Genomic DNA, 15,516 nt, shown 5'->3' with positions numbered 1-15,516 from the left:
TCTAATATTTGCGCAGCGGGAATAGTGGCAGGACACCTCTTCGCGCAGACGCATTTTTAGTGGGGAGTAGTCGAGAGCAAAGGGCACAGATTTCTGTAATCTGTGGCCAAAGGATAGCTGACTAGGGAGGTGGCTCTTTTTAGAGGTGAAAAGCCGACACGAAACTTGTATGTTCAACCAAAGATTCCTCTTTGGTTCAACATAACAAAAGTTCAATAATATTTGAACCAGCACCACGACATCAGTTTTTGTTTGAATTGTGTTTAAGTTGTGTTTATCGTATTTTTGGAACATGAAACATATCCAAACTCTTGAAACAGTGGCTTAGTAGACCGGTGTCACTCACAATTTTAATTGAATTCTAATTGCTTTTCTCATATTAGTGTCTGATTTTGAAATTTGTGGGGAAAATGATTTTCAGGTATTCGCAAAATATTTTTAAAATCCTCTGCAAAATTATTTGTCAGTTCACTAAAGTTGTTTTCCCCTTTTGAGTATCCAATTTCTGGTGGTTTGGGATATCGTGACTGCTGTAAGAACACCTTCCAAGAACTCGGCATTCTGGCGTTCCCATCTCTCTTTATCTTCGAGAATTTAATTTATATGCATATAAATAATAATAAATATTTGCAGCAGCCTGTTATTCATCCCTATGACACACGGAATAAGTCACATATCAGGAAAAAACTTCCTAAGACTGAGCAAATCCCAACAGAGTGCGGGATTTTGTGCGGTGTCTCTATACAATAAACTTCCTGGTGGGGTGAAAAATCAGCCAATGACAAAGTTCAGAGCTACAGTGAGAAGAATGTCGGTAAATGTTTTTCATTCCATTGACGAATTTTATAATCGGACTCTGCACGATGTTGATTTTATATAACTTTTTAAAATTCATCTGTTAACTTATTTCATGACTTGTGTGAAAAATGTATTTTTGTGTAATCACCAATAGATCTCTCTCTCTCTATAATCCGAAAGCACGTTCTTTTTTCGGCAGGCATGATTTACGTAGGTCTCCTGCTGAAATAGCATAAAAAATACTACTCAAAACTGCACAACCTTCAACGATGCCTTTCGACATGGCTATTTGTATTTATCTAATCGAATGAGAAGCGAATTGAATTTACGTGATCCACAATAGTTTCACCATCGATCCCCACTCTTCACGCAATGATCCCGAAAGCAAAATAGAAAGCTTTCCACGTTTTACATTTTAAGCTCCGTGAGAACGCTGCTTAACGCCCGCTGAAAATGCCCTAGGAAGTTATCAGTGTATCTATAGCAACCGTTTCTAAGGTAAAATAAACAGAAACAGATAATATAAAAGTGAAAAATAAGCGAATTAATATCTAAAGGTGGATCTACTCTCTACAAAAGCTGAATCTACCTAGAAAGTAGAACTATGGGCTTACTGGTTAATCCTTAATAATTTGAAGCCGTTGATTTCTGCTTTCATGGCCGACGCTGCGTAAACTATACGAGATAGTAAAATATGATCAAGTACAATTATATAGAGCTTGAAAAGTTCTATAAAAACGTCAGCGATGTCATATATCTAACTTCGATAACCCATTTTATCATTTTCATTTCAATCCAAAATAATGTTCCATTTGAAGAGGGTTTTTGAATGGTATGGAATTAATTGATATGAAAATGAATCAGACCTTTTTTTGTGACCTTTATTTCTGATGAAAAATTCTCCGCACAGCATAGTTTTCTAATAACGGATATTTTGCGAGATAAGATGAGGTTCAAGAAATACGAATTTGGACAAGAAATGAAATCTATTGGACGCCTACTTCCAGAGGTGGTTATATAAGGGGCACGATCGATATATGATCATTTCAATTTAGACTAGGATCGTTATAAGTGATTAGCGGCCGTTTTCAATAAACCTATCTATCCATTGTTTCAGTTACTGAAGATAGAAAAACAATCTTATTTTGTTTCTATGATCTATCTGTAGATACCTATATTTTAGAATGGTTTCCAATCGTAAGTAAGCGAAACGACGGATTGATAGGTTTATTGAAAACGGCTGTAGGTCGTAGGGAATTGGTGTCCGTGAAGTAAGCAACCACTTTTCAGGGACGGATGGGACCACCGGGAAACCGGGAAGATTCCCGGTGGGCCGGTCGATTGTTGGGCCAGAGGGCTGGTCAGTTCGTACCATTTTTTTGTCTTCGGCGGAACATATTTGATGTCGATATTTTTATTTTTACAAATATTGAAAACCAATTCAAAACGAATGTTGGGAAAACTACCAATAAATATATGTTACAATAAGTTTTGAAAATAATATTGATAAAAATGAATTATTCCTGAACAACTGGCATAAACAGGGTGGCTTGAAACGTAATGAAATACAGAAGCTGCAAAAAACTCTACACGTGATTGTATGATTATTATGCTGAACTTGCCTTATGCGTATGTTTTAAGTTGCCAGTCCATGGGACACGGGGTGTGAAAGTAAATTTTAGTTATGTGATATTAAACCTCTGTTTTTAATATCACACTACCAAACTTTACTTTAATACTTTATTTAATATTATTTGACAGAAGCTTGCTCGCTATAGGAAATACAAAATCTATGTCGGCCAACTAAGTATTTGAAGATGCATAGATTGCAATTCAATTATGTAAAACGAAAATCTCCTAAAAAAGGTTAAGGTTATTGAGGAAATATATCTTTTCTGACAGGATAGGTATCTTCTTTGAGATCTAGATCCTTATATAATGTACACTGAAACGAAATATATGAGTATTCTTATTTCTCAACAAAAAACTCCTACAACTCAATTTTCTTGTTTCTACAAGAAGTATCAATCTAATATATAAAATTCTCGTGTCACAGTTTTCGTTGCCATACTCCTCCGAAACGGCTTGACCGATTTTGATGAAATTTTTTGTGCTTATCCGGTATCTATGAGAATCGGCCAACATCTATTTTTCATCCCCCTAAATGTTAGGGGTAGTCCACCCCTAAATTTTTTTTTTATTTTTTAGACAAAATTTTTAATTTCTATTTTTTTACTAGAAATTACTAGGAAATTATTTATATGGCAAAACAACGTTTGCCGGGTCAGCTAGTAGTTTATAGATTTTATTCAAGTTTTGAATAATATGTATAAATGTATAAGCGTTTCTTAAAAAATTTATGTAGGTACAGTGGGTGTCTTACGTAAGTGGGTCACTGGATTGCACCTTATTCGTTTAGCAAAATCTTGAAGAGAATAATTAATATGATGATATTTCAAGGTATATGAGAATATGATATCGAGAGAACTATCTAACAAAATCATGGAAAGGTATTATGGTAAAAAACTAAAAAACCATTTTTCAAATTAGTAAAAATTCTTCAGTGTCGATTGGCTTAGAAATTAATGGTACATAAAGACTATTTCCAACCTTTTTTTTTCATTTAAGATTTCACCAATTTCATTCAAAATTACCCTAAGGAAATTTGAAATCGAAATTTGGAAACTATGCATCCATGTTGTGATGGTTCAAAAAATGCTTGATGTCAAATGTGAGAAAATTTGGAAATGTTCATTTTTTCAACCATACCTATAGACAACATATATAGATACATTTTCCGTTGATTCTATTTACTCAGAGTTGTTTTGAATAAAATGGATTGAAATAAATATAAAACTAACATAATGCAGATTGTAAAGGAGTAGTTAATTTAAGGGTCGATTTATAGTCGACAAACAGTGGGTCTTTCATATATAATAATATTTTTTTTTTGGGCAGCCCATGTTTATATACAGCTTCCTGAAGAAAGCATATGAAAAAAAATGTTTAATTTTTTTCTTAGAAACCAGAAAGCGGACAAAAATCAAATTGAGTGGTTGTTCCATATAGGCAATAAAAAAATTTTTGCTAGGTGAAAACTTTCACTTAAAGCAGGAAATCAAAAATTAATTTCTCGAAAGTTTTATATGAATAAGAAAAAAAAATTCTGGCGAAACGATTTTAGAGGTGTTTTTTAATATCCCTTGCAATTATATGGGAACATGGCCCAATTTTTTCATCGCCTTCTCGCTCCCACAAAATGTCTGCTCAATTTTTCGACAGTGAATTGTAAAAAAACATTTGAAAATTGCTTTTAAGGTGCCATCTGTAGGGGCTGCTCATCAAATTTTTTTTTCATGGCAACTGATGCTACTTCACTGAACCCCCACCTCAAAAGTACTTTTTTCGTTCTTGAAGTGGGCCGGTCTGGAAGAAAATTCCCGGGCCGGTTCGAGGTAGCCCGTCCGCCCCTACCACTTTTTCTAAAATGAAGAAATTTTTTTTTGCATTCGTTACTAAATATTTTTTGCACCAAAATTTCCGTTTGTACCTTAAAGATACTGGAAGAAAAACACCGCATTCCGCTGGGTACTAACTTCACGGGCACCCACTGTTCGATTTTTCGCGAAAAATAAAATACACTTGGAAAGTCCATCGTTAGTAACTATTTGTAACACAAAAATTTTTGTTTGTAACCTAACCTGTAACAGGAAAATGTGAAGTTAGCACCCACATTTTCGAAAATGAAGATAATTTTTTTGAATTCGTTTGTAACTCGTTAGTAACTATTTGTAACACAAAAATTTTCGGACACAGGGAATTGTGGAGTTTATTTTTTCAAGTGTTCGATAATTGAAGTTTTTTTTTTTTTAGTTTTCTCCATCATGAGGATTTTATTCTAAATACATTCATATATCTTAACTAGCGTTTAACTCTGAAAGTGAGAAATATTACGTGAGCAAATCCGGGAGTTCAAGCTAGTAATGTATGTATCTCTAATTGCGATTGAGAGTATTGTCAGAAAACGTATAATTTGCTCGCGTTCAGAAGGCTGACACTCGTATAACTCCTTATCTCGGTCATACAATTCAAAATGAAAATGTTCAACTTTTAGAGGACTGAATAAAAAGACAATAAATATCAAACTTGAATCGCAATATTTTTCTTTAATCTTTGATTGAATACCTAGGTATTGTGATGTCTTCTCACGCGAAAAGCATTTTTGAGTAGTTGTCAGATACGTTTTTTCAATATTTCTACAAGGAAAGTTGAAGTGAAAGAACATTTCTTGCGTTCCCTTCCTATAAGGAAGGGTTCCCTTCCTATAAGGAAGGAATATTTCTGGTCCCCGCTTGCTGACATTTTTATTGAACTTCTTATCAACTTCCGTAATCGTGGTCAAGAATAAATAATAATTGTTCGCATATGAAAGGTCATATGTAACAGGTTCACAAAAAATAATCCTAGATATAATCCCGTGCAAGGGCGGTCCTAGACTGATTTTCTGGGGGGGGTAGTAATTGAAAGAACAATTGAAATTTCAAATTAAGACTTCAAATAACACCCTGTAGGTATCTTTAGTTGGCATTTGCAGTACCATATTTTTTTTCTCTAAATTGTACAGTGCATACTATTTTGGGTGAGACAGCCAGGGTTTCTCGCTTGTTATTTAAGATAGAGCCTTGCGGTTTTCACGTTTCTGTCCTACTTTTTTGTGAAATTCTGCGTAAAATCCAGTGGCGTACTCAATTTTTGTTTTCGGGGTATGGTTTTGAAGATACGACACAAACCTATATTTTTTTCAATGGAAAACCCTGTATTTCATTACTTCGTTGAATTCGTTATTTTTTTCCCTTCATTATATAGGTAGGATGTTCAGAAATGCTAAAAAACAATAACAATAAAACATCACATAATGATGATTTTCTGTTAGTGAGCCATGAATTTTCCAAGTTTCAATAAAAGGATTATTACTTTTGATTATTAAGAGTAGTATTTCATGTATGATACAAACATCCTCTTTGTTATTATGGCTACTATACATTTGGAAACATTGTTTAATCAAGTAGGCATCGAAGAGAAAAAAACAAATCTGATCTAGCTGTCATCGCTATGAATTGTTATTGTGTTTAGACACAACAGTCCCGAAGAACTTCGTGCATCAACAGAGAAATTACAAAACAGCCCTTTTATAATATTAAATGCACTCAGACATTGTATAAAGACCTATAAAGTATGAAGTCTTTATACCACGTATTGGAAAGGTTTGTCAATTGTGTATTAGGCAAAACGGACAGCAATTTGAACAGTTTTATTAGTAAAATACTCGGTAAAATATTATGCAATGTTGAAAATTTGTATCAATACCAAATATTTTATTTGTATTTCTTCTCTATCTAATTTGCATTATGAATTTTTGTATTATTTATGTGCTGCTTCTAGGTAGGTACTGTTACGAACCGCTGAATTCAAATTTTATTTATATATTATTTTGTTGAAATCCATCAACACAATCGCAACTTATAAAAAGCAAATTATTTGAATTAGTCTATTCAAGGAGTGACTTTTCTGAAAACTATTCTTGACTGACAACTCCCTATTATTTTTATTATGTTTCCATGCCATCAAAAATTTCCTAGCATAGCATCTATGATGAATAAATTTCTTATAAATTAACTAAAATTCCTTCTAATTCCTAGTACTCATTGGAAAAACTAAACTAAACAATAATATATTGGGGAAACGCAAACCATAACAGTACCTTCGTTTTGTTTTTCGTGTTAGTGATGAGTGTATTATCTTTGTTTGCCATCTAATTGATTCTTCTTCTCTAAAATCATCATTATGTGATGTTTTAGTGTTTTTCAGCATTTCTGAATTCAACGAAGTAATAAAGTACAGGGTGTTCCATTGAAAAAAATATAAGTTTGTGTCGTATCTTCAAAACCATACCCCGAAAAAGAAAATTGAGGACGACACTGTATTCTACGCAAAATTTTGTATTAGACGTAGTTTTCAGCTCAGCATTATTTCTCAAAACTTCGGAGATAAAGGAGGGATACGAAAAGTATCAATTTCCAACATCGCCCTGTATCTCATAAAAGGAAACAGTTATGCAAAATCTGATTAGGATAACTTGAGTTTCACAAAAAAGTTCTATCTTAAATAACAAGCGAGAAACCTGGCTGTCTCAGCCAGGGTGAGACGCACTGTAAAGGAATCTCTCCTTTTCATTTCATCATAATATTGTTTTCTTAGTTTTTCAATTCAAAAAATCGTATTCGTTATGGGCTCTGGGGGGGTAATTACCCCCTTTACCCCCCCGTAGGACCGCCCATCATCCCGTGTGCATTCTATGTTCGTTTTGTGCGCCTCAATATTAATCTCGTACTACTAATTTCGTAAGCACCGAGTGGGAGAGGTAAGATGTGAAAATTAACTGATTTAGAGGTTCGGGAATTCTCTGTTTCTTAGAAAACCGCCGCACGCCCGTGTCCGCGAAAAATGCAAAACGAAAGACGAATAACCGGACCATAGGCCGCATAGGCGCGTAGCCGCGTACTACTCCTCGACTCGGAAAACAGATATAAGCATGCAGCTTCATCCGGGGCCTGTTGCCGTTTCTTATCCCTCGAGTCGATAAGGTTCATTTTCGCGAAACAGCCAAGGGAGATCAACAGCTGTCATTGACGTAACCTATCTATACTCCATTCACATTTATTTTAGCAGTCGGTTGGCCATGAAATAATTTTCTCAGGTTTTTGTAACCTGAATCTAAACGACTTATATTTCAGCTGAATATTTCCACAATCAGAAAGATTGTGAATGAAGAGGATGACAAAGAATTACCTTCTATTGGGAAAACCAAAAAAAAGTGGTGGCATTTGAGAATCTCATGTTTGAGTGAATTAATGCGAAGTTTACTACAGGATTTTCGATGAATGTCATCGTAGAATAAGATCCCGAAAATTCATTTTTCTATTTTTCATTTGACTTAACCTGTACATTGTAAATATCTCATGGTACCAAGAAATACCTAATAATTATTATTATATTTATGTATTAAGATGAACAGCCACAAATACTCACCAGTTGTCCTGTTAATTGTTTATTCATGTGAAATTTTTGTTCAAAGATGAAGTTCATCTTGATACGAAGGCTTAGAAGGGCCACATAATATTTTAAGAATATTTTTCCTTAAATTCCGACTTTGAAGTCGGAATTTAGTTAAATTCCGAGTTCAAAGTCGGAATTTAACAAAATTCCGAGTTCAAAGTCGGAATTTAGCTAAATTCCGACTTCAAACTCGGAATTTTATTCAGTTCCGAACTTCTACAGGGTGTTCTATGACGACGTAGATTTGTTCCTGAATTACAGTTTGCTTTTCTACAAATATTCAAATTCATATAATACAAGGTGTTCCCACATTTATGATGAATGAATAATTATGTACACAGGGTGTACATTATTATTTGAGTTTTCTTCTATGAGTGGTCATAACAATGATATGACAACCTTCTACAGACATGAAATGACATGAATATTTTTTTAGACATAACTGTTTTTAAGGTATATTCCGGATATTTCATGAAAAAATTTCCTTCTCATATGTACTCGTGAGGCTATCTCAATGGACAAGAAATCAGTACACCTTGGGTACACCCGGTGTGCTTTAATGTTTCTTACATGAAGAGGTCATTACAACGGTGAGAAAACCTCATATAGGCAGCTCTATGACGAATTGGTTCATTTCCAAATATGCTGAGATATTCATGAGAGGATTCAGATTTTACAGGTAGAAATCAGTACACCTTGGGTACACCCGGTGTGCTTTAATGTTTCTTACATGAAGAGGTCATTACAACGGTGAGAAAACCTCATTTAGGCAGCTCTATGACGAATTGGTTCATTTCCAAATATGCTGAGAAATTCATGAGAGGATTCAGATTTCACAAAATAAACATGTTGTTCTTTAATAAATATTGAATTTGATGTATTTTATTGGAGAAAATTGTCATTAGGTCCATGTTTTTGAATAATTATGAAATTATGGTCATAGACAGGTAGAGGTAAGGTTGGGCACATCCTTAATTGTATAAACTTCAATTATGTTCGTCACATATTTTCCGAAGAGATTCGACATTGTGATAAAATACGTTATAACAGAAACTTTTACATAGAACAGGCAACATAGCGTTGATTTAAAACCCACAAATGTTTTGACAAGCGTCATAACCCCACATTTTCGTACTATACAGAGTGAAATGTGTCAAATTTCCATGGCCAACCGAGTGCTAAAATAAAAGTGAATGGAGTATATGTACCTAACTTCAGTCATCAGCTGGCCCAGATTTGTACTTTTATATTTCAGTTAGACCTAAAACTGCAATAATATCAACTTCGAGTCACTCTTATTTTCACCGCCCAACAATTTTTCCCCATGCCAGTTATGTACAATAAGTTCAAAATGAGGATCTTTCAAAATTACTACATTGAGAGGTTATGTTCAGTTTCGTAAACAATTGAATTGACTTACTTTATGAAGGAAGATATAGAAACATCGTGAGTAAGTAAAGGGTTTATGCACTCTCAGGTGGAAGTTTTCAGGTATCTATCTAAGAAAGATCTGTTCAAGGAAAATTATTCAATGTTATGATATATTCTTTATCCTGAAATCTAAAATGCATTGATGTTGAAAATCACAGCTCATTGAATATTTAAACTGTAATGTTCTAACCAAATTCCAAAATTGATTCATGATTAAAAATATTGTTCTGATGGCAAACCAAATAATTATAATTATAATTAAGTTCAAGGAAGGAAAAGGCTCATTTCATACCAAGGATTAAAGGCGGAAACACATTATTAACACGCGACGCGAGCTGACGCGTAAATTGTACGCGCGTGGCGTCGCGTCGGGTGTTCATAGTATGTTCTGGTCTATAGAAAGCAATACATTTGAATCGACTCAACACGCATCACGTTTCGTTGGGTCGCGTCGCGTTTTAATATGGCCCTCCAAGAAAATTGATGGAATGGGTGTTTTGGGAAATAAATTTTCTTAGCCATTTTAAATTTTCAAAACAAAAAAAGGAACATACTCTCGATCGTAAAATGCATGAATGAATAGTTAGAGCTCTAGGGCTGTCAGAAAGAAATAGAAATTTTTCTGAGTAAATCTGATACATTTCTCTATCAATTTTATTGGCCAGCCGTTATAAACATTCGAAAAAATATGAGGAACATGCTTCCATCGTCTACAGAATAGTGGTGCTTCATTTTATTCGTTAGAGCGGGGGCTCTAGGGCTTTCAGTATGAAAAAAATTTATGTTAGGATATTTATTCATTCCTCAATTTACTCTATCCATCAATTTCTCTGACCATCTATTTTGAACTGACATTTCTCCTGGAGTTGAAATCCGTAAAATATTCTGAACAGAAGAAAAGTATGAAATTACAGATTATAAACCCTGATTTATACTTGGTAAGAATTCACCCCATCTATCCTTGCATATAGCTTATTATTCGCATCGGCATTCTATTCTAAATAAGGGAAAAAATTAACAGACTGCAGCATTGATATCATACACACGGTATTGACCGTGGTGGAATAGTCTCGTTCTTTTCGCTTATAACTTTTTTTTATTGATTTGGTGGTAAAAGATGGATCCACCGAAAAAACAGATCGCTGGGCTTACTAGTGTTAATTAATGTTAATGTTACTAGTTAATGACGCCAGACGCCGCTAATAATTTTTTCCTTGAAAATCTCAGCAGTTGGTGGATTGCACAATAGCTCTGCAAATTCAGAGTCAGTTATAGATGGAGGGTATCTCTTCAATGAAATTGGATGCATTACCTATCGAGGACTGCATTAGAACATTGGAAATGTTGAATCATTTATTTTCAAATAGTTTGTGATATTCCCATATTTAAGTACGGCCCTCAGAATTAACCTCACATTACCAGTCACGGAGGCGCAAGGTTAAAGATCTTTTTTAAAGTATAAATTCGATTTGAAATTACTTGAGGCCGTCATTATGGATAATCGCACAGTGAATTTACTGACTCATCTTTGATGAGTGTTGGAAAAGAAATCCACATAGAGTCTAGTGACACTAGAGATTTTGCGAATGCAGAAGCTCTAGTGGATTTCTCTTGGTTTTCAAGAATAAATAATAATAATTTGAAAATAATCTTATTTTCTTCTTATTTGAATCTTCAAAAGAATGATATTACAATGAAAACAGGAATGAATCATCATTCGATTAAACTCTAGTAACCTTACAGAAATGGTGGCGTGGGCGTCATAAAAAAGCCTAGAGCCGTAGGCGCTGCTATAGCAGTCCCTTTTCTAGTACCTACCTATTGGTTCTTATTCAGGAAATAATATAATAGATCTGTAGTGAAAAAATTCATGAAAATTGTTTTTTCAGGGCATCAAAGCTGTGATAGCAGAATCATACGAGAGAATTCATAGATCAAATCTCATCGGAATGGGCATTATTCCCCTGCAGTTTTTGAAGGACCAAAATGCAGATTCGCTTGGCTTAACAGGAAAAGAATTATATGATATTGAATTACCAGAAGATCTTAGGCCTGGTCAGAATATTAAAGTTACCCTCAACAGTGGAAAATCGTTCGAAGTTATTTTGAGGTTTGACACAGAAGTTGATTTGTTATTTTATCAAAATGGTGGAATACTGAATTATATGATAAGAAAAATGTTATGATTGGGCTTAGGTATGTATTGATAAGAGGAGGTTTAAAATTCAAAGGTGGAGGGGTGTTGTGAATTATTCGTTTCTATTTTCTACAAATGTGAAATTGTACCTATACGTACACCAAAAGATGGAGGCTCGCGCCGACTACGATTATCTAGAATTCATATCAATTACACCGTATCTAGCTAGGATGATAAAAAGGGCTGACATATGCAAAAATATTTCTAAAGAAAAATAAGAGTACCAACATCGTGTCCATGAGCGGAACGATGGGGATTTTTTGCATATGCTGGTCTGCTCTGTTCGTCAAAATACTGTTCGACAAAAATTGAAATTTGTCTCTGTCGTGACTTCCATGTCTAATGCGTAGTAATGGCCGTCTTTTGGTGCAGAGTTGGCAAAATTGGCGGTACCTGAACAACAACTTTTTAGAGTTCAGAGGAAAATGACAACAGTTCCGGGTTGTTGGGATCAAATAATGAAAACATTTACTGTTTCGCTTCGCCACTAAATTGCTATCAGAAAAGTGCCTTAATGTTTTTATTTCACAGCAAAAACAGAGATAACGATCAAAGTTGAAATTGCCCCAAATGTTCATTTAGGCTCATAGCTCGAGAACAAAAGAAAGCAGAGAAATACAGTTTACGAAATGTCGTAAAAATTCATTCCATTCCTCTTAGTGTTGAAAAAATTTACGAGGTTTTATATTTGAGGTATCGCAAATTTCGCCACTCTTTACTTCATCTACATGTTCGTTGCGTTCATTCCAGTTGCCATAAACCAGTTGTCATAAGCCCTCTAGTGGTAGCAATTTTATATGGCTCAACTTTAGAAATCAGACACTAGGGGAATAATAATATACGGTTAATTAGATGCATTAAGCAGGAAGTCTTTATATTCACTTTTAGTCTATTCAAACAACAAAACACGCATCAACACTCAAAAAACGAAAAGCATTTAAGGTTATGAAAACAATTACAACAACCATAGTATAGTTTTGTAAGTGCTCACCCTAGCGCTGCAATCTTATTTTGCAACGCGAACAGTAAAAATAATATTGTAATAGCCAGGCACTTTTCCGAATAAATCTTCGGATAGGTAGGATCTCTTGATACTGCATATTTTAGGTGCGTTCGGCCAGTAGACTCTATCAGCACTTTTTGTTCCGAGTCGTTCGGGCACGCAGTTTCAGAACAAAAAGTGTCAATAGTTGTCGTTCGTTCTAGACGGAGTAGAGTTTTCGGAATCAATTCTATGAGCCCCAGCTCCCAAGGTGGGGCGCGAAAGGAGTTCGTGTAGAAGCAGGGTTATGAAACGAGACAAACCATAAAAAAACAACTTATAAACAAACTATTCATAAAACTGTAGAATTTCCGTTTAATCCACACTAAGAATTATCTATTCATATACATTTTGGAACAAATTGCATTCAAATTCAAATTTTTCCCATGATTTTTGTGGTTGAGATTTGTCATTCGTTCATTCAAAAATTGCCAATTTGTACAGGCTCCATTAGCCCTAGCTGATCTGTGATAAAACTCTAGTTCTACTCGCTCTGTACCGGTGTTTACTGGCCGAACGTAGTCTTTAGTATAATCTTTCCATGTCCTTCAGAAAATTAAGCGGAGTTTTCTTCTATAATTGCAACAATTCTTCCAATACTCACCTATAAAACAAAATCAAAATGTAGTAATTGGATTGTCTTCAGATATGTAGTTGTTGCCGAGATGTTTTAACTGTTGTATGTATAGTTTCATTTTGTATATCTGTTCTGAATATTTCATTATTTCAGAAAATGTGCATGTAGAAAGGAAAGATTTTTATATCCAATGAAATGAGAAAATAAATAAACATATCCAATAACCATCTATTTGTGTATAAATATAAAAACCTCTGTTAAAAAAAAATTCCATAAATAAAATTCCCAAGCCAAATTCTCAAACATGATAGGTACTGGCGGAAACATTTCCCCCTTTTCCAGTCCAGTTAGTATGAACAAATTTGCCTTCCTGACCAAGCAGTTCATATGTGTGTGCACCAAAGTAATCGCGCTGAGCTTGGAGAAGATTTGCTGGTAACCTTTCACTTCTATATCCATCATAGAAAGCTAAAGCAGTACTCAGGGCAGGAGTGGGAACACCTGAAATGAAAAATATTGTGTTTTTAATGAAATGTTCAATTTCTGAATAGAGCCATTGAAAAAAAAATCAGTAAATTATGAAGTAAATATAAAGTAGAGCATATTTTCCGCAACAATGAAATGATGTCATGGATGGTAGATCAGTCATGACAACAGCAACCACCTTGGAATCCGCTCAAAAACGTTGCGGATGCACTAGATATTTATTTCATTTCAATCGTTTTGTCTTGATCAAAGAGTTAGGTTAACTCCATAAACTTTTGTTTTGACTATTTTCGATTAATTCTCGTTTGTTATATATAATACATATTTCTAGTTTTTCACAATCAGTTATTTTCAGAACTACCAAGTTTCATATTGAAAAGTTATGTTCCGATTCCTAAGAAAACATGTCCAAATTTTATCCAATCGGGCGCGAAAGTTATGATAGCTTCGTTATGGAAGTATGTTGAGGATGAACGTGATAATTGGGGGCCATTTGTGACTTTTGCAGCTGTAAGTATCAAGGATCAATTATTTCATAACTCACTCAAGTGTTAAATGTCTACAAAACTTTCATTACTTATCTCTTACTGGAAGTTGCTGCCGCCTTGGAAATAGGTTAATGGATTGTTCTCAATATTTACTCAAAATATTAGCCTAAAGAGAACTTAATAAAATTAGGTTTCCATATAGTTTATTGGAAAAAATGGCATCAATTTTGCATGAAAATATTATAAATGAATAGTTAGGTTCACTTGGGTTGGGACAGTGAAAAATCAAATTCGTAAACGTTCATGAAACCAATAAACGATCGGGTTTAGTTATTCAAGAGCTTAACTGGAAGAATATTACAATCCGCCGATCCATGTAAAATATTCGCAATTTTCATAAGAACTTTTACTTCCAGGAAGCACATTCGGCACAGAATTCAAGAATTGTGACTTTTCTCGTCAAAAAATTCCACTCTTGATACAAGCAAGTCTGAAGGGTAAAGAAACTTTTTAAGTTGATAAATAAAAGATAATTAATCACATAGTTCTTCATGCTGGCATGCTAATAAATTTATTGAAGGTGCAGAAAAAAAATTACAGGATGGTTTGAGAATCAACTCCTCAAAAATTTAAAGGAGCCATAATAATTAATTATCATTGATAAAGCAACAGTTATCAATAAAGCCCCTACGGTTTCGAATAAACAAGATGTAATCAAAGAATGGCTTTGAAATAATGGTATTTCATATTCTGAAACCCATTTGCGAATGCAAGTGTTGGATTTAGTGAATAGATAATGAGATCAAAATATATAGTAAAATTGATTTGTTCTAATTTCTATTATTATGTTACAGACAAGGGCAGCAGAAGAGGCAAGGGAGGCTTACCCTCCTTATAAAGCTTATAGCTAAAATACATTTATTTCGGTAATTTCCTTATTTTCAGAAAGTAATTTCTATATAAATTTTCCAAACACCTGAACTAGATATTCAGATAAAAATTAGTTCATTTTTCGGTACTCCGCTCATAAAAATTCAGCATAACAATCATACAATCAACATCCGTCGGCCGCGTCCGCCGCGTCGAATGTGAATATTTCCAAGGACTGCCTATTCGGACGGAGGCTATTGGGCCTTCTGCTTCCTTTGATAGTGTATCCAAAGAGTATCAACAACACTTGGCTGATTTACAAGGGAAGATCGAATGCACATGGAATTTTAACCTTGAAGTGGGGAGACCCTACGCGATAGCAATACTGCGCTCAGATTCACTACAGTCAAAAGAGAATCTGGGCGACTAATCAGATTGGGACTTGCGAACCGAAAGAAGATCTGCTTTCGTTTTCGTCTCTTTCACTAAACCAGTGAACATTCAAGGACAC

The 15,516-nt window shown here is 34.4% G+C and overlaps 2 protein-coding genes across 2 annotated transcripts in view; one reads left to right on the top strand and one right to left on the bottom strand.

Annotated features, from left to right (window-relative positions):
- The window catches only part of LOC123312496 (cytoplasmic aconitate hydratase-like), a 198,723-nt gene extending 185,333 nt beyond the window's left edge, over window positions 1–13,390 (top strand). The window contains exon 11 of the mRNA XM_044896952.1: window positions 11,235–13,390. Coding sequence (XP_044752887.1) covers window positions 11,235–11,531 — 297 coding nt within the window. The 3' untranslated portion in view covers window positions 11,532–13,390. The remainder of the gene's footprint in view (window positions 1–11,234) is intronic.
- Window positions 13,370–15,516, bottom strand: part of LOC123312498 (6-phosphogluconate dehydrogenase, decarboxylating) — a 47,263-nt gene continuing 45,116 nt past the window's right edge. Inside the window, exon 6 of the mRNA XM_044896954.1 lies at window positions 13,370–13,662. Within this exon, the coding sequence (XP_044752889.1) occupies window positions 13,460–13,662 (203 nt within the window). The 3' untranslated portion in view covers window positions 13,370–13,459. The remainder of the gene's footprint in view (window positions 13,663–15,516) is intronic.

Source organism: Coccinella septempunctata, chromosome 4 (assembly GCF_907165205.1).
Source record: "Coccinella septempunctata chromosome 4, icCocSept1.1, whole genome shotgun sequence".
NCBI lineage: Eukaryota > Metazoa > Arthropoda > Insecta > Coleoptera > Coccinellidae > Coccinella > Coccinella septempunctata.
The sequence above is the reverse complement of the archived record's forward strand: the minus strand, read 5'-3'. Positions and strand labels throughout refer to the sequence as shown.